The 22,083-nt window shown below is 42.3% G+C and overlaps 1 protein-coding gene across 1 annotated transcript in view; it reads left to right on the top strand.

The window, feature by feature from the left end:
* LOC126347751 (N-terminal kinase-like protein) overlaps positions 1-22,083 on the top strand; it is a 129,002-nt gene that overhangs the window by 83,020 nt on the left and 23,899 nt on the right. Inside the window, exons 13-15 of the mRNA XM_050002298.1 lie at positions 2,204-2,346; positions 11,536-11,664; positions 21,265-21,417. Coding sequence (XP_049858255.1) covers positions 2,204-2,346; positions 11,536-11,664; positions 21,265-21,417 — 425 coding nt within the window. The remainder of the gene's footprint in view (positions 1-2,203; positions 2,347-11,535; positions 11,665-21,264; positions 21,418-22,083) is intronic.

Genomic DNA, 22,083 nt, shown 5'->3' with positions numbered 1-22,083 from the left:
AATTCTGTGGAGCAGAAGCAGTTGTCAGGCAAGTATAATGACTTTGGTCTGTGCTTGAAGTTTATTTTGTTGTGTTATAATACAGTCCACATCACAATAAATGACAATTACTGCAAGAAGTTTCAATGACCCTGGCATTAGTTGTAATTTTGAGAAAAATTGTACTTGATGTCTTCACAAAGCTGTGTTAGCTGCTCTCTCCTTCAGACATCATGCAGACTAAAGCTCTGGAGCAGCAGACGCAACATTGTCAAGACGTGAAGTAAGATTTCTGTCAAGATGATAGATTGAAATTGGTTTTAAAATTTGTTATTCCCAGTGTAAATTTCAATGCATAATACAGTGTACCAAGGCAGATTAACCTGATTGTTGTCTGCAGCAAGACAGTTCGGCAACATGTACTTGGTTTGCATGCTCTGTGCTGTCATGTACGCACAGATCTCATCCCCTCCATGTTTCCCTACTGCTCTGCCTCCACATGCGGAAGCGCCATTCTACTTGATGTGTGTTATAGGATAATAGGTAACAATCTCCTTTTCTTTCATTCAAACTTTGTGAGAGACCCAAAACTGGCCATATCAGTGTATGCCGTACACCAAGTGTGTAATTAAAGTGTTTAAAATCTACCTCTGGTGCTGACCTTAATATTGCTATGTACTGTTAGCATAACTAACATCTTTCAGCCAGTTTTGGAGCCAACACAGCTACTGTGAGTACTAAAGATATTACAGAAACATATCAACATGCAAAGAAAACCCTATTTAGATATCGTGCAAATTCTCCATCATGGATGTATAGAAGAAGCTTATTCGGAAGGAAGCAGGTTTGTTACATGTTGGGTATATGCTTCATTTGTCAGCTGAATCCCAGTGAGTCTAACAAGTTATTCAGAACACCAGGTGATACAGAGAAAATGAATACCATGTTAGTAGAATCAAAACATATTGTAATGTTACTGTTGCGGTGCATGTTGAGTTGTGTTTTGGATAAGCATCACAGTTAAGGAAAAACACCAATATATATTTCTGCTCTATGATTGGTTACAGAAGCACAGCATTGTACTGTGGTTCATTGAATCCTTACTTCAGGCTCATTAATAGCACTGTCCATATCTACAGAATTAAATATGTTGCTGAAACATTGATCTGTTGGCATGCAAGGGGCAATAGCACTTGTTGTTGCACTAATATATTGCTTTGTGTTTTTTCATTGCGCTGTGTACATCCATGATGGAGAATTTGCATGATATCTAAATAGGGTTTTCTTTGGATATTGATATGTCTCTGTAATATCTTTAGTACTCACAGTAACAGAAGCTACAGTATTTTATATGACTGGTCACAATTTTTAAGAACTATAGAAAATATGAAAAAGGAAATAACAACTTACAGATTAGTAGATAGAGGTAATAACAGGCAGTAACAATGTTACAAAATTACACTTCCACCAATTCTTACTCCCCCTCTTACCTCTAACATGTTGGTGCTTAATATCTTGCATTCCTGTCCCATTCTGGTTTCAGTAATAGACAGTATATTTCTTTTTTGTGTATTTTCTTTTATGCTGTATAAATAATTTAGCTACTCAAGAATGTGATTTAACAATTAAGTTTTTCTTATCTTTTAATATATATAATTTTTAATGATTCTTTTTGTGCATTTTCCTTTAATCTTGTTTGAAATATAGTGTCTGTCTTTGTCTAATGTCATTTGTTTGCATCTTGCGAGGTGGACAGTTGCTTAAGGTACAGGACTTGCATCCAGCAGGCATCAAATTCCAATTTATTTATATATTTATTTATTTTTTAAGGAAGACACTGTGATGTTTTCTTTTAAATGACATGGTTACTTTCTTTTCACAACCTTGTCCTATCCCAGTTTTTGCTCTGTTTCAGATACCTTGTTATCAACTGGGGGATAAACCCTAATTTACTGTTCTTCCTTTTTTTTTTTTTTGTATTTCATAGCTATATATTTATTTTCGCTGTGCATTTTATTGTGTCTTTTCTGATTCTCACTCACTTTGGCTTCGTTATAGGGGCCTACCTAACAAGATTTCAAATATTCTAGAATTAATACCAAAAACAGCACTGGTGATGTTTTTATATTATGATACAAGGTTCAATATTTGTATCTTGGAATACTAAGCATCCTGTATCTTAACCCAAAGAAAATCCTGAATTATTGTTTTTCTTTCTTTTTAGAACAGCCATCAAGCAGTAGCATATCCACTACTACATCAAGTGTAACATCAATGACTTCCTTGGAACAAGAAGAAAGTAAAGGTGGTGATTCAGTGTCTGACTATGATGAAACATGGGACACAGAAAACTGGGGAGACATGGAGGTAACTACTAGAACATAGTATCATCAAAAAAATTCGTAATACCTAATTTGTTCAGAAACAACAGTTATTTCTTTCCGAAAGAAAGAGTTTGGGAAATGTATAATATATCATTGAAGTCTTTGGTTAAAAAAGTAAGAGTTGTCAATCATATTTTTTATGTGAACCCCAAGCACTTCACTAGACATTTTCTGTTGGACATGTTATGACCTTGCATTCATCTAACATGAAAATCACCTCATGCAACCAGTGACCCCCTGAGGAATAAAACCCACAGAGTAACATAATTTTTTTTTCATATTGACAAAGTTTTTCAAGAGATGATAAAGCTGACCATAGGACCTAGCAAGAATTTGATCTGGACTTCTGTATTTCTTAGTTCTTACCCCTGCAGACACCAAGCACCCACTTTCTGATTTCTTGTTGATTTTTGCGGTATCAAAACATAACTCAAGGAACATAATTATAGACAATTTTGATAATATTGTTTCCCAACAAGTGCCACATTTTCAACCCTCGAACAGGCACATCGTTTTTCATAACATTCATGGGGCCCAATTCACTTTGTACACATTTAAAAAATAACTATCTTACATGTTACCAAGCTAACTATGTAAGAGCAAAGTTAAAGTTTAATTACACAGTGACAAAATAAACTTACATTATATAAACTAAATCACTGTTTAATTAAACAGTAATAAAATAAACCTTTCATTATATCACTGTTGTAGCATACAACTGTTACACCACAGTAACGACCACTCAAAGTGTCAAACTGCACAATTGCATCAGATCCCTAATTGGTTAATAATTATCTCATATAGATAACTTCCTCATTGTGGGATTTTGCTATTAGCTTAGTGTCTGGGTAATTTTCTTGCATGGGTCATAAATTTCCTGCCACCTAGCTTCCGGTCACCTAGCTTCCTGTTCGTTTATATTACTGCTGCTGACTTGGATGTATGACAACATGACTTATAACTGTGTTAGCTGGAGCAATAATAAAAGAATAGTATGGCCTCACAATTGTAAAACAACAATGGAACAGTACAAAATAATGATATTAATTATTGGCACACTTTATACAAAGGCATGCACACTCGAGGGTTAATTTAATGTAGATTTCCTGGCCACATTTAATATTAATATGCCACAAATTTTTCCCAATTACATGACCTACAAAAAAGTATGACAGATTTGGCCATGAAAAAAATATCAAGGGGAAATCTTTGTTACGAGAACCCACATAAGCCGCAGAAAATGCAACAAACAGGTTGGCTCTGGTACTTTAGTCTTAAAATATTAAGGAAGCATTTTCCTTAATAAGACTAATAATATTTGAGACACGTTTGTCTTCTACATTGTGATTTCTGCAAGAGCACCTCACTTGCATAAACTGATGTAACTTCTGTCAAGAAATTAACTTTTTTACATATTTTAATCATAGTCACTCACTAGTGTAAGAAGGTGTTGCACTGTTTAGTTCAGGCTAACTTCTTCCCCTCAGAGTACTTTACACGAGAGACAACAGCCAGACAGATGGCCTCACCAGCTGCAAATTACGAGTAATGTCCCACACCACCAGGCACTCCTCTTCCCCTGTTGCATGGCCCCCCAACCCAGTAGTGAGGTGAAAAATCCTGTAGGAGTTGCGTATAGTTTCATAAACTCGAATGGAAGCATAAATTTTAAACTTCCAAAGAAATTGAGGTGGAGATGTGCTCCAACCTTCATGCAAAAACACTGACGTGATACACACCCATCTCAAATGGACAATCAGTTACATATGCAAAGGATGCCATTGCTCTCAGGTGTTTATTAAAAAATCATTCCATTGGCAGATGAGCAAATATTACAGTATTCACGTCTCTGTGCTGTGGGTAATAGTTTACAGGCTTTCTGCGATGAGGGGTGTCTACCCAATACTAGGTGTGTGTCTCATCAGACATCAATGTCTCCATGTTCTGAGTTATCTGTTGACCACAAAATCTGTCTGACAAGACCAAGGTTACATAGTCTGATATCTTTGTGCCAAACTTTTAATGTCTTCTCACCTATAGCAGATCAGTGCATGGTTCACAGTAACACATAAGAGAAAACAGCATTCACACTAGTGCTATTTCTAGCAGTAGTACACACATTCACACACAAACCACACTGACACCCAAACGCACACTCCTGTGGCCATGGTGGCAGGACTAAGTGTTTAGGTATCTGGTTGTATGAATGTGCGTACTAGAGCTAGCAAAAGGGCTAGTGCTCAAAATCTAGTATGAATGTTTTTTTCTGTTATGTGTTATTGTGCTTCATGCATCAATCTGCTATAGGAGAGTGATTGTGTTTCCCTTATTTTTCATATTGCTCCAGCCAGGATTTGCCATTCTTGTTTGACCTCTTAGGTCTGGTATTCTTACTCCCTTGCTTTGATTTTGGAGATACTGATCAAACTGTGTTACAAGAAGCAGTCTTGATTATTCTGTGTTATTCTTGTACTTTGTTTTGCTGTCGTGCCTGTTCAATTCTAGGTATACTTGCTGGTTAATCACTGCTACAGATACACAGTTGCATGTACAGATGCAGGTCATGGCACTTTCAATAACTGCCATCCTTGGTTGTCAGTGCAGGTTGTATTTTGCTTAGGTGGTAGTTTTACAGGAGTGTCCCTAAATGACCATTTTCATGTTGGAGTACTGTATACATTGAGTATGCCATTGCAGAGTGACTGAATTGTTGCTACCTTAATACAACACATTGGATTAAATATGTAAGGCTCAACTTTTGGATTGATGAAACTCACTGCTGTGTACTCTTGTAGTTTTGGTACAGTGCATGCTTATGGAGTTCACCAGCTACTCTCCTCATTGAGTAGCTCAAACTATAGGGTGTTTATAATTGAATATCGTGGTTGTAATGCTTTATAATATTTATTGTATTAAACTTACAGTTATAAAGGATATGTCAAATGAAAGAGCAACTCGGACAGTTTTACCAAGAACCTTATAAATGTTCAATGTGAGCACTATTTGTCACATGGCGCACACATCAAGTCTATAGCCGAGTTCTTCCCAACATTGATAAATGTGTCTTCAGTGATGGTAGCAACAGCTCCTTCAATCCAGTTTCTTAATTCAAGGAGGTCTGCTAGTAGCGGAGGCATGTACACGCGATCCTTGATGAAGCCCCAAAGCAAAAAATCGTATGGCACTGGGTCGGGCGAATGTGGAGGCCATACAAAGAAAGCCCTGTCATTGCGCGCCTTGCGGCCTATCCAGCACCTGGGTACAATGAAGTTCAACCAACCAAATGACAAATGGTGTTCACATTGAACATTTATAATGTTCTTGGTAAAACTGTTTGAGTTGCTCTTTCATTTGACAGCCGGCTGGAGTGGCCGTGCAGTTCTAGGCGCTACAGTCTGGAAAAGAGCAACCACTACAGTTGCAGGTTCGAATCCTGCCTCGGGCATGGATGTGTGTGATGTCCTTAGGTTAGTTAGGTTTAATTAGTTCTAAGTTCTAGGCGACTGATGACCTCAGAAGTAAGTCGCATAGTGCTCAGAGCCATTTGAACCATTTCATTGACATATCATTTATAACTGTAAGTTTAATGTAATAAATATTATAAAGCGTTAAAACCCTGATATTCCTTTATAAACACCCTGTATTTCTATCAGGAGTGTACTATTTTACAACCTCTTGATTTTACTGACCCTGCAAGTCTCCCAAGGTTTTATGATTCTAAAAATGTAACCATATAGTGTAGCCTTTCATGGCTGGTACTTATTGTAGCGAAGCAAGGGGCACCAAATTTGTTATTAAAGTCAATAAATTAGTCAACGGACCATAATTTTCAGTACAAGTACTTCATTCATTCTAAGCAATTGTCGATTTGTGATGTCATCGTCCAGATAAGAGTTAACTGTAATCTGAATCTGTTTTAGAAAACTTATAATTTCTCTCAGGCGATAAAATTTTATTGATTATGAAATAAAAGTTCTTGAAGGTTATTCAGGATCGGAAATGTTTAATTATTAATTACATGTCATAATTTATTTGTTTAATATAAAGGTGTTTTGAATTTTGTATGCTTAAAAAAAGTGTGAATTTATGTGCAGCTTTTACTCTGAGACGAGTTATCACTTACAGTGCTAAAAGTGTGTGTGTGTGTGTGTGTGTGTGTGTGTGTGTGTGTGTGTGTGTGTGTGTGTGTGTGTGTGTGTACATTTTGCTGACCTGTGTGATGAATTTTGTTTTGTGATCTTGACCTGAATGGGGAGTAAATCCAGTTTCATGTAAATTTTACATGTGATACCAGACACATCACATTATTACAAAAGAGTCGTTTAGCCCATCAGGGAAAACTGAAACCTGCTAGCTCGATTTGAAATACGTTGCACACCAGTGCGTGATCAAGCTGTCCAGTAAATCTCGTACAATAGTTGCAGATGCATTTGGACTTGATGCATGAAGATGGACATTAATTTTGGGACACATGCTGATTTTGACAAAAAATGAACCAAAACTTTATTCAAAATATCGAGGACCAGTTTTAATTGAGATACATATCACCTTGTTGATTAAGTACCCTAGCTACACCGTAAAGCAGCTTAAATTATTCATTAGAATGATTTTGGCATAGTACGGCCCATTACACACACAAAATTTTACACGGAGTTTGATGACTGCATGAGAGTATGAGAGTGTTTTTCTTTCCATAAAGGCCAATAAACTGGCAGTTTCAGAAGTTAAATTATTAACGGTTGTGTAACTTCATTGATTGTCCTACACCACTACAGAATTTGTTGTATCGTGTGTCTTCACAAGAGATCTGAAGAAGAAAAAGATTAAAGAAGATGTGTCAGTATATTATGTTGTGACGATTTTAGTCTGTGGACCATGGCATAAGACATGTTTTTGTGCCTTAGAGCATGCCCTAATGCCCTGTTGACCAACATCACCAAGAATATAGAAGTGGAACTGTTTGTCAAAGTTGCTTTTGTCTCATTTAATTACATTACTTACATTCTTTACCGCAGAGTGCCATTTGTTACTGATCTACATCTACATCCACATCCACACTCCGCAAGCCACCTGACGGTGTGTGGCTTAGGGTACCTTGAGTACCTCTATCAGTTCTCCCTTATATTCCAGTCTCGTATTGTTGGTGGAAAGGATTGTCGGTATGCTTCTGTGTGGGCTCTAATCTCTCTGATTTTATCCTTGCGAGATATACATAAGAGGGAGCATTATACTGCTTGAATCTTTGGTGAAGGAATGTTCTCGAAACTTTAACAAAAGCCCGTACCGAGCTACTGAGCATCTCTCCTGCAAAGTCTTCCACTGGAGTTTATCTTTCATCTCCATAACGCTTTTGCGATTACTAAATGATCCTATAACAAAGCGCGCTGTTCTCCGTTGGATCATCTCTCTCTTTTCTATCAACCCTATCTGGTACAGATCCCACACTGCTGAGCAGTATTCAAGCAGTGAGCGAACAAGCGTACTGTAACCTAATTCCTTTGTTTTCGGATTGCATTTCCTTAGGACTCTTCCAGTGAATCTCAGTCTGGCATCTGCTTTACTGACGATCAATTTTATATGATCATTCCATTTTAAATCACTCCTAATGTGTACTCCCACATAATTTATGGAATTAACTACTTCCAGTTGCTGACCTGCTATATTGTAGCTAAATGATAAGGAATGAATCTTTCTATGTATTCGCAGCATATTACACTTGTATACATAGAGATTCAATTGCCATTCCCTGCACCGTGCGTCAATTCCCTGCAGATCCTCCTCCATTTCAGTACAATGTTCCATTGTTACAACCTCTCGATACACCACAGCATCATCTGCAAAAAAGTCTCAGTGAACTTCCGATGTCATCCACCAGGTCATATATGTATATTGTGAATAGCAACGGTCCTATGACACTCCCCTGCGGGACACCTGAAATCACTCTTACTTCGGAAGACTTCTCTCCATTGAGAATGACCTACTGCGTTCTGTTATCTAGGAACTCCTCAATCCAATCACACAATTGGTCTGATAGTCCATATGCTTAAACACGGCATCTACCTGTGAACCCATGTCTATAGCCCTCTGAGTCTCGTGGATGAATAGCGTGAGCTGGGTTTCACATGATTGTCTTTTTCGAATCCCATTCTGATTCATACAGAGTAGATTTCTAGTCTCCAGAAAAGTCATTATACTCACCATGATACGTGTTCCAAAATTGTACAACTGATCGAGATATAGGTCTATAGTTCTGCACATCTGTTCGATGTCCCTTCTCGAAAACGTGGATGACCTGTGCCCTTTTCCAATCCATTGCAACGCTATGCTCTTCTAGAGACCTACGGTACACCGCTGCAAGAAGGGGGGGCAGGTTCCTTCGCATACTCTGTGTAAAATCGCACTGGTATCCCATCAGGTCCAGCGGTCTTTCCTCTTTTGAGCGATTTTAATTGTTTCTCTATCCCTCTGTTGTCTGTTCCAATATCTACCATTTTGTCATCTGTACGACACTCTAGAGAAGGAACTACAGGGCAGTCTTCCTCTGTGAAACAGCTTTGGGAAAAGACATTTAGTATTTCGGCCTTTAGTCTGTCATCCTCTGTTTCAGTACCAATTTGGTCACAGTGTGTCTGGACATTTTGTTTTTATCCACCTACCGCTTTGACATAAGACCAAAATTTCTTAGGGTTTTGTGCCAAGTCAGTACATAGAACCTTACTTTCGAATTTGTTTGATCGCCTCCCACATAGCCCTCCTCACACTGCATTTTGCTTCGTGTAATTTTTGTTTGTCTGCAAGGCTTTGGCTATGTTTATGTTTTGCTGTGAAGTTCCCTTTGCTTCCGATGCAGTTTTCTATCTCTTACGATCTTGCTTGGCACATACTCATCTAATGCATATTGTACGATGGTTTTTAACATTGTCCACTGATCTTCAACACTATCTGTACTTGAGACAAAACTTTTGTGTTGAGCCGTCAGGTACTGTGTAATCTGCTTTTTGTCACTTTTGCTAAACAGAAAAATCTTCCTACCTTTTTTAATACTTCTATTTACGGCTGAAATCATCGATGCAGTAACCGCTTTATGATCTCTGATTCCCTGTTCTGTGTTAACTGTTTCAAATAGTTCGGGTCTGTTTGTCATCAAAAGGTCTACTATGTTATCGCCACGAGTCGGTTCTCTGTTTAACTGCTCAAGGTAGTTTTCAGATAAAGCACTTAAAAAAATTTCACGGGATTCTTTATCCCTGTCACCCATTATGAACGTTGGAGTCTCCCAGTCTATATCCGGCAAATTAAAATCTCCACCCAGAACTATAACATGGTGGGGAAATCTACTCGAAATATTTTCCAAATTATCCTTCAGGTGCTCAGCCACAGCAGCTGCTGAGCCAGGGGACTTATAGAGACAACCAATTACCATGTCTGAGCCTGTTTTTACCGTGACCTTCACCCAAGTTATTTCACATTTCGAATCTCCGTCAATTTCCTTTGATACTAATGTACTTCTTATCGCTATAAACACGCCTCCCCCTTCACTGTCCAGCCTGTCTCTGTGGTATACATTCCAATCGGAGTTTAGGATTTCATTACTGTTTACATCTGGTTTCAGCCAACTTTCTGTCCCTAGTACTATATGGGCGTTGTGACCATTTATTAATGAGAGCCATTCTGGGACCTTTCTATAGACACTCCTGCAGTTTACTATTAGCACATTTATATTGTTATTCCCTGTTGTATTTTGCCTACTCCTACCTTGCCGCGTCTCAGGAGGCGTCTTGTCGGGCCTAGAGAGGGAATTCTCTAACCTAAAAAACCCACATGTGCACTCCACACGTACTCCGCTACCCTTGTAGCCGCTTCCGGCGTGTAGTTCACACCTGTCCTATTCAGGAGGACCCTACATTTCTCCATTCGATAGCAGAGGTCGAGAAATTTGCACCCCAGATCCCCGCAGAATCGTCTGAGCCTCTGGTGTAAGCCTCCTACTCGGTTCCAAACCAGAGGCACACAATCGGTTCTGGGAACGATACTACAAATAGTTAGCTCAGATTCCACCCCATGTACGAAGCTTTCCACCTTCACCAATTCCGCCAACCGCCTGTACGAATGGAGGATGACCTCTGAACCCAGATGGCAGGAGTCATTGGTGCCAACATGAGCAACAATTTGCAATCTGGTGCACCCAGTGTCCTCTATCACCGTCGGCAGGGCCTCCTCCACATCTCGGATGAGACCTCCCGGCAAGCAGACAGAGTGAACACTGGCCTTCTTCCTCGACCTATCCGCTATTTCCCTAAGGGGTCCGTCACCTGCCTAACGTTGGAGCTCCCAATAACTAATAAACACCTCCTCCCCCCCCCCCCCCTATTACTGTAAACCCTCCCCTATTCACTTATCCACTTACCCTCCCTCCAACTCCAGTCCTAGAAAGAACATATGATACAGCTAGGAGATACATATATGTTCTTGGTCAGATTAATGTCAAATCTTAGATGGGCTTAAATGGCAAGCTGTCATGTGGTGGTGGTAGTGGTGTGCCGGGTGACCATCACCAATTGAAATACAGATTTAGATTTACCACTATGCTGTGAAGGGGAAGTAAATGTTTTTTGAAAGTCCTTGAAATTTTTGTATGTAGAATCAAAGATATTGTTGAAAGAGTGTGTGTGTGTGTGTGTGTGTGTGTGTGTGTGTGTGTGTGTGTGTGTGTGTAAAGTTGTATGCTCTGAAGGAAGTATTGGCCATTACATCTGTGTCTCTGTGAATTTAGCTTTATAATCATTTCAGTAGTATAGGCAAACAATTGTTTATCCACCCGTATCCTCGTTTCCTGCTAAATGTGTGTCCATCTCAGCAAACCAGTATATAATTCAGATATCTATTCCTTATCAAAAGTAACATCTTATACTGCATGAGACAACATGTACACCACTACAAGCACTTATACATGTGTAGATTGTATTGTAGTGACACAGACACTAGAAAATCTCTGTCTTGACCATTTGCACCATTCGCAGGAAGTGTGGTCTTCTTGATAGATCATATCAGAGGAAAGATAACAGTTCTGTCATTTAGCTACATAGCTACTAACACATTATTTAGTTACTGGGGCTTTAAACTTCAAAGTTTAAATCCATTGAGCTTATTTAACCAAGATTTTATTTTACAGGCTCCTAGTGGCCAGATAGGAATGACAGAACCTCGCAGTCCATTACCTGGGCAGATAAGTGGTAGAACAGACCGGAAAGGAACTGATGGCTGGGACATGGATGAATGGGGCAGTCTTGAAGAAGAGCCTGTAAGTTTTTTTTTATGTTTAAAATAAAATCTTTGTTCAGCAAACAAGAAATTAGTTATGACTTTCCTGTACATCTTTGGAATCTATTTATTTTTATTTTTATTACTTCCTCATTGTCTAATCTCTATCTGTTAGCTCTTCGTTTAATGTTGCAATGAGTATTACTGTTTTTTGTATGATGTGGATAAATGTGGAAGGCTTTACAAGGGAAATAAACTTCAATACTGTAGAAAAATGAGAGGAACTCTGAAAGACCCAAGTCGAAACACAGTCTCTGGAGTGGACCACATTACTTCAGAATTATTGAGATCCTTATAAGAGCCTGCTATGACAACTGTTCCACTTGGTGTGCAAGATATAGGAGACAGTAAAAAATAATGTTAGACTTCAAAGAAGACTGTAAGAATTCCAGTTTCAAAGAAGGCAGATGATGACAGGTTTGAATATTCCCAAACAATCAGTTTAATAGTTCATGGTTGCAATACTAACACGCGTTATTTGCTGGAGAGTGGAAAAATTGATTGGATCAGACTCAGGAAAGATCAATTTGGGATTTGGAGAAATATAGGAAAGTGCAAGATAATGCTGACTGTACGACTTTATTATAAAATAAATTTATGAAAAGCAGACCTATATTTGAAATTCTGAAAATATTGAAAATACAGAATGGAGAGGTTCTCTATGCACTACAATCAGACTACTTTGAGTCAGAGGACATGAAAAAGAAGTGGAATTTGAGAAGGGAATGAGACAAGTTTATAGTCTATGACCAATGTTATTCAATCTGTACTTGAGCAAGCAGTAAAGAGCACCAAGGAGTAATTAAGAAAAGCTATAACAGTTCAGGAAGGAGAAATGAAAACTTCGGGATTTTCCAACAACATTGTAATTCTGTCAGACAGGAAAATACTTTGTAAGACCAGTTGAATAAAATGGATATTGTTGCAAAAAGAGGTTACAAGATGAAAATCAACAACAGTAAGACAAAGTTAATGAAGATTCTGAGGGAATTAGATTAAGAATTTACATGAAACTCTATAGTGTCTCCGTGTGTCTTCTTTCACATTTCTCAAAGTGTTTGCAATGAGTAAATTGTGCTCCATACAAAAATTCTACCTGGTGGCTTCCCTTTCATTCCCTTCACTGAGTCTGTGATGTCCTATTTTTCCTTCTCTTTCTTTTCCTACTATCAAATTCCAGTCCTCCATCACAATTATTTTTGTCTCCATTGAACAGTTTCTTTTTATCTCATCATACATTACCCCCTGCGGGTTCGGGGGTTAGAATAGGCCTGCGGTATTCCTGCCTGTCGTAAGAGGCGACTAAAAGGAGTCTCAAACTTTTCGGTCTTATGTGATGGTCCCCTGTTTGATCTCCATCTCTCAAAATTTTCCGAAGAGCGAGCCGATTGGGGAAGGGCGCCTTACTTGGTGCATTGTGTCCATCTTGCGATCAGACCTTTCGCCAGCTTATACACCGTTGAATTGCAGTCCTGTCCGCTCTCCATCTCTTGGGCATGACTCTGTTTCTGCGTGCAGATTACACCTTGCACTGTGCAGTGCCTCTTTGTGCACCGACGGCGACCATGGACCACATGTTACCTAACATCCACCACGGTAGCCAGTCAGTTGTGGTGGGGCCGCCATGTACCCTATTGGTTGTAGCCCCCTGACAACACAGGGATCGCTCTACTGATGCCTGTGCCGTTAACTCCCCACGTATGCCAAGGAGTAGATGCTTTTCCTCCTGGGGTATCGGGACTCCCGGCAACGGCCATCCTGCCAGGTGGCTCTTGCCGTGGCTGGGTGGCGCCCGTGGGGAGGGCCCTTGGTCGAAGTAGGTGGCATCAGGGCGGATGTCCCGCAATGAAGCGTGGTACATTGTCTCTCGCTGGTGGCGAGCCGCCAGCAGTCTCTAAGCGTTCTTAGGCTCAGTTTAACGCTCAGAAGTACGATCCGAAAACGTTCCCCTCCCTGGCCACACCGTGGGAGGAATGTAAGTCTCAGGACGGCAGTAGCAGTTACTTGCCCCACTTCTTAGTTTGTACGAGGGCTGATGGGGAGTCTTTTCTCTCCACAAAGCCTCAGTTCTTCGTCGAGCATTTAGAGGACAAGTTTGGGGAGGTGGAGGGCTTGTCAATAATGCGCTCTGGGTCAGTCCTGATACAAACGGCATCCTCTGCCCAGTCACGACGGTTACTCGCTTGTGACAAGTTGGGGGATGTTGCCGTTACGATCACACCCCATAAGAGTTTATATATGGTCCAGGGAGTTATTTACCATAGGGATTTTCTTTTGCAGTCTGATGAAGAGCTGCGCGCCAATTTAGAGCGCCGAGTTGTACATTTCGTCCGGCACGTTCATCGGGGTCCGAGGGAAAATCAGATTGCTACCGGTGCCTTCATCTTGGCCTTCGAAGGGGATACATTACCGGAAAAGGTCAAGGTGATGGTCTACCAATGTGACGTTAAGCCCTATATCCTTCCCCCGATACGGTGCTTTAAGTGCTGGAAGTTCGGCCATATGTCTTCTCGCTGCACTTCCAGCCTCCCATGTCAAGATTGGGGACGCCCATCACATCCCAATACTCCATGTGCCCCGCCTCCCATCTGTGTCAACTGCGGGGAGCACCATTCGCCTTGCTTGCCAGACTGCCGAATTTTCCAGAAAGAGTGTAAAATCATGGAATACAAGACCCTGGACCGACTGACCTATACTGAGGCCAAAAGGAAATACGACCGACTCCATCCTGTGAGAATGACATCTTCCTATGCTACTGCTACAACACCTGTGCTAGCCCCGTCTGTTTCTCCAATTGTGGCCGGATCGACGAGTAGTAAAACTCCTCCTGCCCCCTCGCCAGTAGGGGGCTCTACCCACCGGGTTGCTCCTGCGCCACCTACCTCAGGAGCAACACCATCCCACCTATCGGGGACGTCTGTCCCCACTTCTAAGCCGGAGAAGTGTCCAACTTCTTCGGCTTCTCACGCTCGCAAGGGGTCCCTAGGGTCCCTCCCTTCCCAGGTTTCCGCCAGCGAGAAGGCTGACCACTGACAGTGGCGTAAGTGCCCGCAATCCGCTGGTCGTAGGGCTTCACGATCCTCCTCCGTCCCAGAGACTGAATCAGTGAAGCCCTCCCAGCCGGTGCGACCCAAGGAAGGGCATGAGAAACCCAAGAAGAGCTCTCAGCCCAAGGAACTTGCGGTGGCAGCCATCCCACTGCAACCTTCCAGCTCTGCGTCTGAGGATGCGGTGGAGATTCTGGCATCCGCTGAGTACCTCAATCTCGCCGGTCCATCAGACACCATGGAAAGCACTATCACAGGTGCTAAATCGGAGGCAGCAGGTGACCCAGTGGTGTAATCTCCCTTCCCAGTCCCGTCACGCCTTTATCAGCCATGGACAACACCATCCTCCAATGGAACTGCAGCGGTTTCTTCCACCATCTAGCTGAGCTCCGCCAACTTATCAGCCTTCACCCTTTCCTCTGCATTGCTCTGCAGGAAACTTGGTTTCCGGCAATGCGAACCCCCACCCTCCGTGGCTACTGGGGTTATTATAAGAACCGGGCAGCTTATGAAAGGGTGTCTGGTGGCATCTGCATATACGTCCTGAACTCTCTTCACAGCGAGTCTGTACCTCTCCAAACACCTTTAGAGGCTGTCGCTGTTCGGGTGTGGATGCCACAGGCTGTTACCGTCTGCAGTCTTTACCTTCCACCGGATGGTGATGTCGCGCAGCATGTCCTGGCTGCTCTGATAGCCCAATTGCCGCCACCTTTCTTGTTACTGGGAGACTTTAACGCCCATAACCATCTGTGGGGTGGGTCGGTGGCAACAGGTCGAGGCGCCATCGTTGAGCATTTATTGGCACAGCTCGATCTCTCGATATTAAATGATGGTGCCTTCACACACTTCAGTGTGGCGCATGGCACATACTCCGCCATTGACCTTTCCATCTGTAGCCCTAGCCTCTTACCGTCTGTCCAATGGAGAGTGCATGACGACCTGTGTGGTAGTGACCACTTTCCGATCTTTCTGTCACTAACACAGCGTCAGTCTTCTGGGCGCCCTAGCAGATGGGCTCTGAATAAGGCTGACTGGGACTTGTTCTCCTCCACTGCCGCTATTGAGCCCCTCTCTGACAATGACGTTGATGCAGTGGTTCAATCGGTCACCACCAGCATCATTACTGCCGCCGAATCTGCCATTCCCCTTTCTTCTGGGTCCCCTTGGCGGCGGACTGTGCCTTGGTGGTCGCCTGAGATCGCTGAAGCGATTGAAGCTCGCCAGCAGGCACTCCAATGTTACAAGCAACATCCCTCAATCGAACACCTTATTGCCTTCAAACGGCTGCATGCACGAGCCCGCCGCATTATCCACCAATGCAAGCAGGAATGCTGGGAGCCGTATGTGTCCACCATTGGCCTCCATGTCACTCCATCGCAGGTCTGGGCCAAGATTCGCCGCCTCTATGGCTATTGGACCCCTGTCAGTGTCCCTGCGCTCTCACTGAATGGAGCAGTTTGTACTGACTCCGACGTCATTGCAAACCGCTTGGCAGAGCACTTTGCTCTGAATTCCGCTTCTGCCAACTACCCCTTGGGCTTCCGCTCTATTAAAGAGTGGATAGAACGTCGGAGTCTTTCTTTTCGCACCCACCATCCTGAATTATACAATGTTCCATTCAGTGAGTGGGAATCCGCAGTGCCCTCGCCGCTTGTCCTGATACCGCTCCTGGCCCAGATAGCATCCACTCTCAGATGCTGAAACACCTTTCAGTGGATTGCCAGCGACGCCTCCTCAACCTTTACAAGTGCATTTGGGTCGAGGGTGAGTTCCCGTCGCAATGGCGGGAAAGTCTTGTTTCCCCATTCTGAAACCAGGGAAGAACCCTTTGGAGGTGGACAGCTACCATCCCATTAACCTCACCAACATTCTTTGCAAGTTGCTTGAATGGATGGTGAGCTGGCGCTTGAATTGGGTACTGGAGTCTCGGGACCTTCTGGCTCCGTCTCAGGGTGGGTTCCGTAAAGGCCGCTTCGCCGCCGACAATCTGGTGAGCCTGGAGTCGGCCATCCATACTGCCTTTGCCCGCCGTCAGCATCTCGTCGCTGTCTTTTTCGACATGCGGAAGGCGTATGATACGACATGGCGTCATCACATCCTTTCTATGCTTTATGGATGGGGCCTTCAGGGCCCTCTGCCGATCTGTATCCGCAATTTTCTGTCGTATCGTACCTTCCGCGTGCACGTCGCGGCCTCATATAGTTCCTCCCAAGTCCAGGAGAACGGTGTGCCACAGGGTTCTGTTCTAAGTGTCTGTCTGTTTTTAATAGCCATTAATGGGCTCGCTGCGGCCGTGGGAAATTCTGTCTCCGCTTCCCTGTATGCTGACGACTTCTGCCTTTACTACAGCTCTATTGGCATTGCAGCTGCTTAACGTCAGCTACCGGGCGCAATCCGCAAGGCGCAGTCTTGGGCTGTAGCGCATGGCTTTCAGTTTTCGGCAGCCAAGACCTGCGTTATGCATTTCTGCTGGCGATGCACTGTTCACCCGGAGCCGCGGCTTTATCTCGAGCATCTTACAGTTGTGGAGTCACTTTTTGGGGGTGGTTTTTGAGGCCTGGTTGACTTGGCCACCTCATATTCGGCAGCTTAAACAGATGTGTTGGCGGCATCTAAATGCTCTGCGATGCCTGAGCCACACCAGGTGGGGCGCCGACCGATCTACTCTCCTACGGCTTTACCAGGTGTTAATCCAGTCCCGTCTGGACTATGGGAGTCTGGCTTATGGCTCAGCATCCCCATCTGCATTGCGGGTGCTGTATCCAATCCTCCACAGCGGGATGCGCCTTGCCACTGGTGCTTTCCGGACCAGCCCTGTGGACAGCATACTTGTGGAGGCAGGTGTCTCTCCACTGCGGATACGATGCCAACAATTACTGGCTGCTTATGCTGCCCATGTTTTTAGCTTGCCCGGGCATCTAAATTATCGTGTCCTGTTCCCGCAGTCCGTCGTCCATCTGCCAGAACGTCGGCTCAGGTCGGGTTGTCCGATCGCCGTACGCGTCAAACAGCTTCTCTACGGGCTTGGGTGTTTCCCTGTACCACCACCTTTCCGGGCCCCTCTGCGTACACCCCCATGGTGTGTGCCTCGCCCTTGCCTTCGGTTCGACTTGGCACAGGGCCCGAAGGACTCAGTCCCTCCGGTGGCCTTCCGATGCCACTTTTATTCCATCCTGGCCACGTATCAGGGCTCTGGCGTTGTCTATACTGACGGTTCGATGGTTGCTGGTTGTGTCGGTTATGCACTAATCTAGGGAACCATTCTGAACAACGTTCCTTGCCGGCTGGTTGCAGTGTTTACACTGCTGAGCTGGTCGCCATCTTTCACGCCCTAGAGTATATCCGCTCCTGCTCAGGTGAGTCCTTCGTTATCTGTAGCGATTCCCTGAGTGGTTTACGAGCTCTCGACCAGTGTTTCCCTCGTTCTCGTTTGGTGATGGCTATCCAGGTGTCCCTGCATACTCTTGCCCATTGCGGCAGATCTGTGGTCTTTGTTTGGACCCCAGGCTATGTTGGGATACCCGGAAATGAAACTGTTGACCGCCTGGCGAAAGAGGCCACTAGTCCACCATCTCTGGAGATTGGCCTCCCGGCGACTGATTTGCGGGCACTATTACGCCGCAAAGTTTTCGATTTATGGGACACTGATTGGTGCAACCTGCCCGTGCCAAACAAACTCTGCCGTATCAAGGAGACGACTACTGTGTGGTTGTCATCCATGCGAGCTAACCGCAGGGAATCAGTCGTCCTTTGTCGGCTCCGCATTGGCCACACCCGACTAACGCACAATTATTTACTGTGTCGTGAGGATCCCCCTCTTTGTCGTTGTGGGGCGTCCTTGACGGTGGTCCATATTCTGTTGGAGTGTGCCCTTTTATCTGTGCTCAGGCAGACTTTTGCGCTGCCTGATACGCGCTCTGCTCTTTTATCTGACGACTCTTCCATAGCGAACATAGTTCTGTGTTTTATTCGGGCAGGGGTATTTTATTGCTTAATGTAAGTGTGTGAGTTTTTGTGTTGATTCTGGCCTGTGTTTGGCTTTTCCCTCTTTGTTTGTATGGTCGGCCAACCACCGTCACACTCTTTGTGCTTTTAGTTTGTCTTGTCTGGTCTTTGTCTATGTTTCTCTTGTTCTGTGTCATCTGTCTTATCGTCTGTTGATCGTTTTTATTCTCTGTGGGTGTTTTTAGTATTTGGAAAAAGGGACCGATGACCGTAGCAGTCTGGTCCCTTTAACCCCCACAAACCAAACAACCAACAAACGATCATCATACATTCTTTCAATCAATTCATCATATTGCAGTCCTCTTAGGAATATAGACTTGTACTACTATTTTGTGCTTAGCTTTGTGTTCATGTTGATGTATCTGTACATAAGGCAGTGGAATTGGAGGATGCAACATTACTTCAAAATATGAAGACTGAGTAAAATTAACATCAGGACAGGTGTTTATTCCAGAGGAACAGAAGAAGGAGGAAACTTATATATAAGATGTATTGTAAACAAGAAAATTAAAAAGAAAAATTTTAATAAATTAAAAATATTACATGCACTTAAGGAATTTCAAATAGAACATCAGGGCTACTTTTAAAAAAATAAACAAAATACAGTCCATGGAAATAAATCATGTGTATGCACTAAAGTGCCCAAATTTTGATGTGCAAGAAGAAGACATTAAACAAAGAGTGACAGAAATTGATAAATGATAGCAGCTTCTACTAAAACATGATAATGTGGAAACTTCATGCAAAATTAGGACAGAAAGAAAGAACATTTCTTTGTAGGAAATGACGAGGGCCATATATTATTAAAATCTGCTGTGAACAACAACATTTTTATTCAGAGCACATTCTTTCTGCAGAAAACAACTAAAAATTGCACTTTGCAAGGATCAAATGGAAATAAAAATTAACTATACTATATTTTATCTATCGTTCACAAAGTTATACTGGATGCAACAGTCCTAAAACACTTTTGAATTGTAAGTAATCACAGAATTGTACAATTTAGAATACAAAGAGAGACAAATATAGACAGCAACAAACATACTAATCAGGAAACCAGAAACTTTAAATTATGAGAATTTCAATAAATGGAGTTGGACCAGATTTTCAAAAAAGGGATACAGGAAAAGATGGGCAAGAGTTTCAGCCAGAAGTTAATATGCTCAGTTAAACAAGAGCCTGAAATTTCTTCGAGATGTGAAGTTCAAATGAAACATTTCAAAATAATAAGGTTAAGAAGAAAACAGAACAGAGATTTATATTTTCATGAGTTAAGGCAGTGGACAACAATGTAAACATCTCGTAAGTAACATTAGATGTGGTATATCTTCTCCTTCTCTTCAGGTGTTTGGCAGGAATTGCCTGTTACAGGCAGGAATTGCCATCTGTGTCGGGGTCTTCCTCTGTCCCTTCTCCCATGGCACTTATAATTTCTTGCCTTTAAGGGAAGTCTCTCACTCTCTGTTCTTTGTAGATGTTTGTTCCATTTTCTTCTGTAATCTCGAATTTTATCATTGGGGCTAAAGATTTGCAGTTATTCTCAAATATCTCGATTTCTTAGCCTGTCTTCTATTGTGCAACCTTTAACACCTCAAAGGAATTTCATTTCTTGTGCCTGAATCCGACTTTCTTGTCTCTTGGTTATCACCCAGAGCATTGTGGGAAGTAAAATTTAATTTGAGTGTCTTTCCTGTTTTTAATTAGGTTTCTGTTATTTTTTCCATATATCTGGCTGAATTTACTAAGCTTAATTTCAATATCTTTGCTGTAGCCATATTTCATTTCACATCTGAGATAAGTGAAGTGGTTTACTTGCTCTAAAATCTTGTCATCTATCAATATTTTGGTTCTGATTGGTTCTTTCCCCATAAAAGACATTCATTGTCTTAGGTTTTTTCTTTTTAAATTTCCGTGTTAAATTTTGCACTTATTTGTTTTAGCAAGTAGATTCCTTTCTGAAGGTCATCTTCCTTATCTGCCAGGATCACTGCATGATCAGCTATAGTAAATTATTTAAAAGCATGTTCCTCTCTAGGTTGATGCCTTTCTGAAATTCTGATTTCCATATATGTATTGTTTCATTAATGTAGATGTTTAACAAAGTTGGAATGAATGTTAATGGAACATATCTAAATCATCTGTGTTACGCTGATGGCATTGTACTGTTGGAAAGGGAGACTACAATAAACTTGAAGTGTTTCTTTGAAATCCTCCTTCCCCATATAGGTATTGGAATTAGTTGGCAATATGTCGTCATTCCAGTTAAATAAAAAAGCAGAGACTCCGGAGGAATTCCCTAAAAAAATTGTATCAAAAATAATCTGTTGTTGGCCAGAATTCCTTCATGGTCATGTCACTTGGTTTTTTATTTTGGGCAGTTTAATTGTGTATATGTGAGTGCCCCCCCCCCCCTCCACACACACACACACACACACACACACACACACACACACACACACACACACATTCAAAAGCATGATCATTGAGCCATCCTGCTAACAGTTTGTTTTTTGCTTCTGTTTTGTCAGGCATTAGAAGGTAGTGAAGCATGTACCTCTGGAGGCGACTGGGGCTCACCTGATTTTGTTGCTGTGGAAGGAGCTGCTACAAAATCAGCTAGTAGTTGCAGTTTTGGAGAAACTGCAAAGGATGAAGTGGCTGGCCTGACTGTAAAATTACCTGTGAGTCAGATTTCATCATTGTGTATGACCTAAAAAGGCAATTCTTGCTGCAACTATTGTCCTAAATTTACAGTGAAATAATGTATCATACAAGGTATGTAAATAAAGTAATGAGACTGATAGCATAATGTTCGATCTGATAAAGCTGGTGATGCTGGATTTAATGGGGGGGGGGGGGGGGGGGGGACAAGTGAAAATATGTTAAGCCATCAGTGCGTGTTGGACTGCTTTAGTGTAACGTCAGTTGTCCGTAACTCTTTTCTTTACAGTAGGTGATTTTGCTTGTGCAGTCTGACTATGAGCCACATAAATTTCAAGCACCAGTTTGCAATCACATTTTGCTTCAGACTTGGACACAGTGCAAGGGAAACATTTGAATAATTTCAGCAGGCCTATGGAGACAGCATTTTGTCATTTTTCCAGCTTTTTTTGGTAGTTTAAGGCATTTGCAGAAGGTAGACAGTCAGTTGAAGTTGACTTTACAGTGGAAATTCTTCAGTTTAAAGAACTGATGCAAATGTTGACAGAGACCAGGATTTTGTGCGTGCATATCCTCAGTTTACAGTGAGAGTGATTGGGGCAGATTTGAATTTGAGTCACGCCACTGTTCATCAGAGACCAAACATTAAAGACAATTGGGAACTGCATTGCGACAATGTGTTACAT

Source organism: Schistocerca gregaria, chromosome 1 (assembly GCF_023897955.1).
Source record: "Schistocerca gregaria isolate iqSchGreg1 chromosome 1, iqSchGreg1.2, whole genome shotgun sequence".
NCBI classification, from domain to species: domain Eukaryota; kingdom Metazoa; phylum Arthropoda; class Insecta; order Orthoptera; family Acrididae; genus Schistocerca; species Schistocerca gregaria.
The sequence above is the reverse complement of the archived record's forward strand: the minus strand, read 5'-3'. Positions and strand labels throughout refer to the sequence as shown.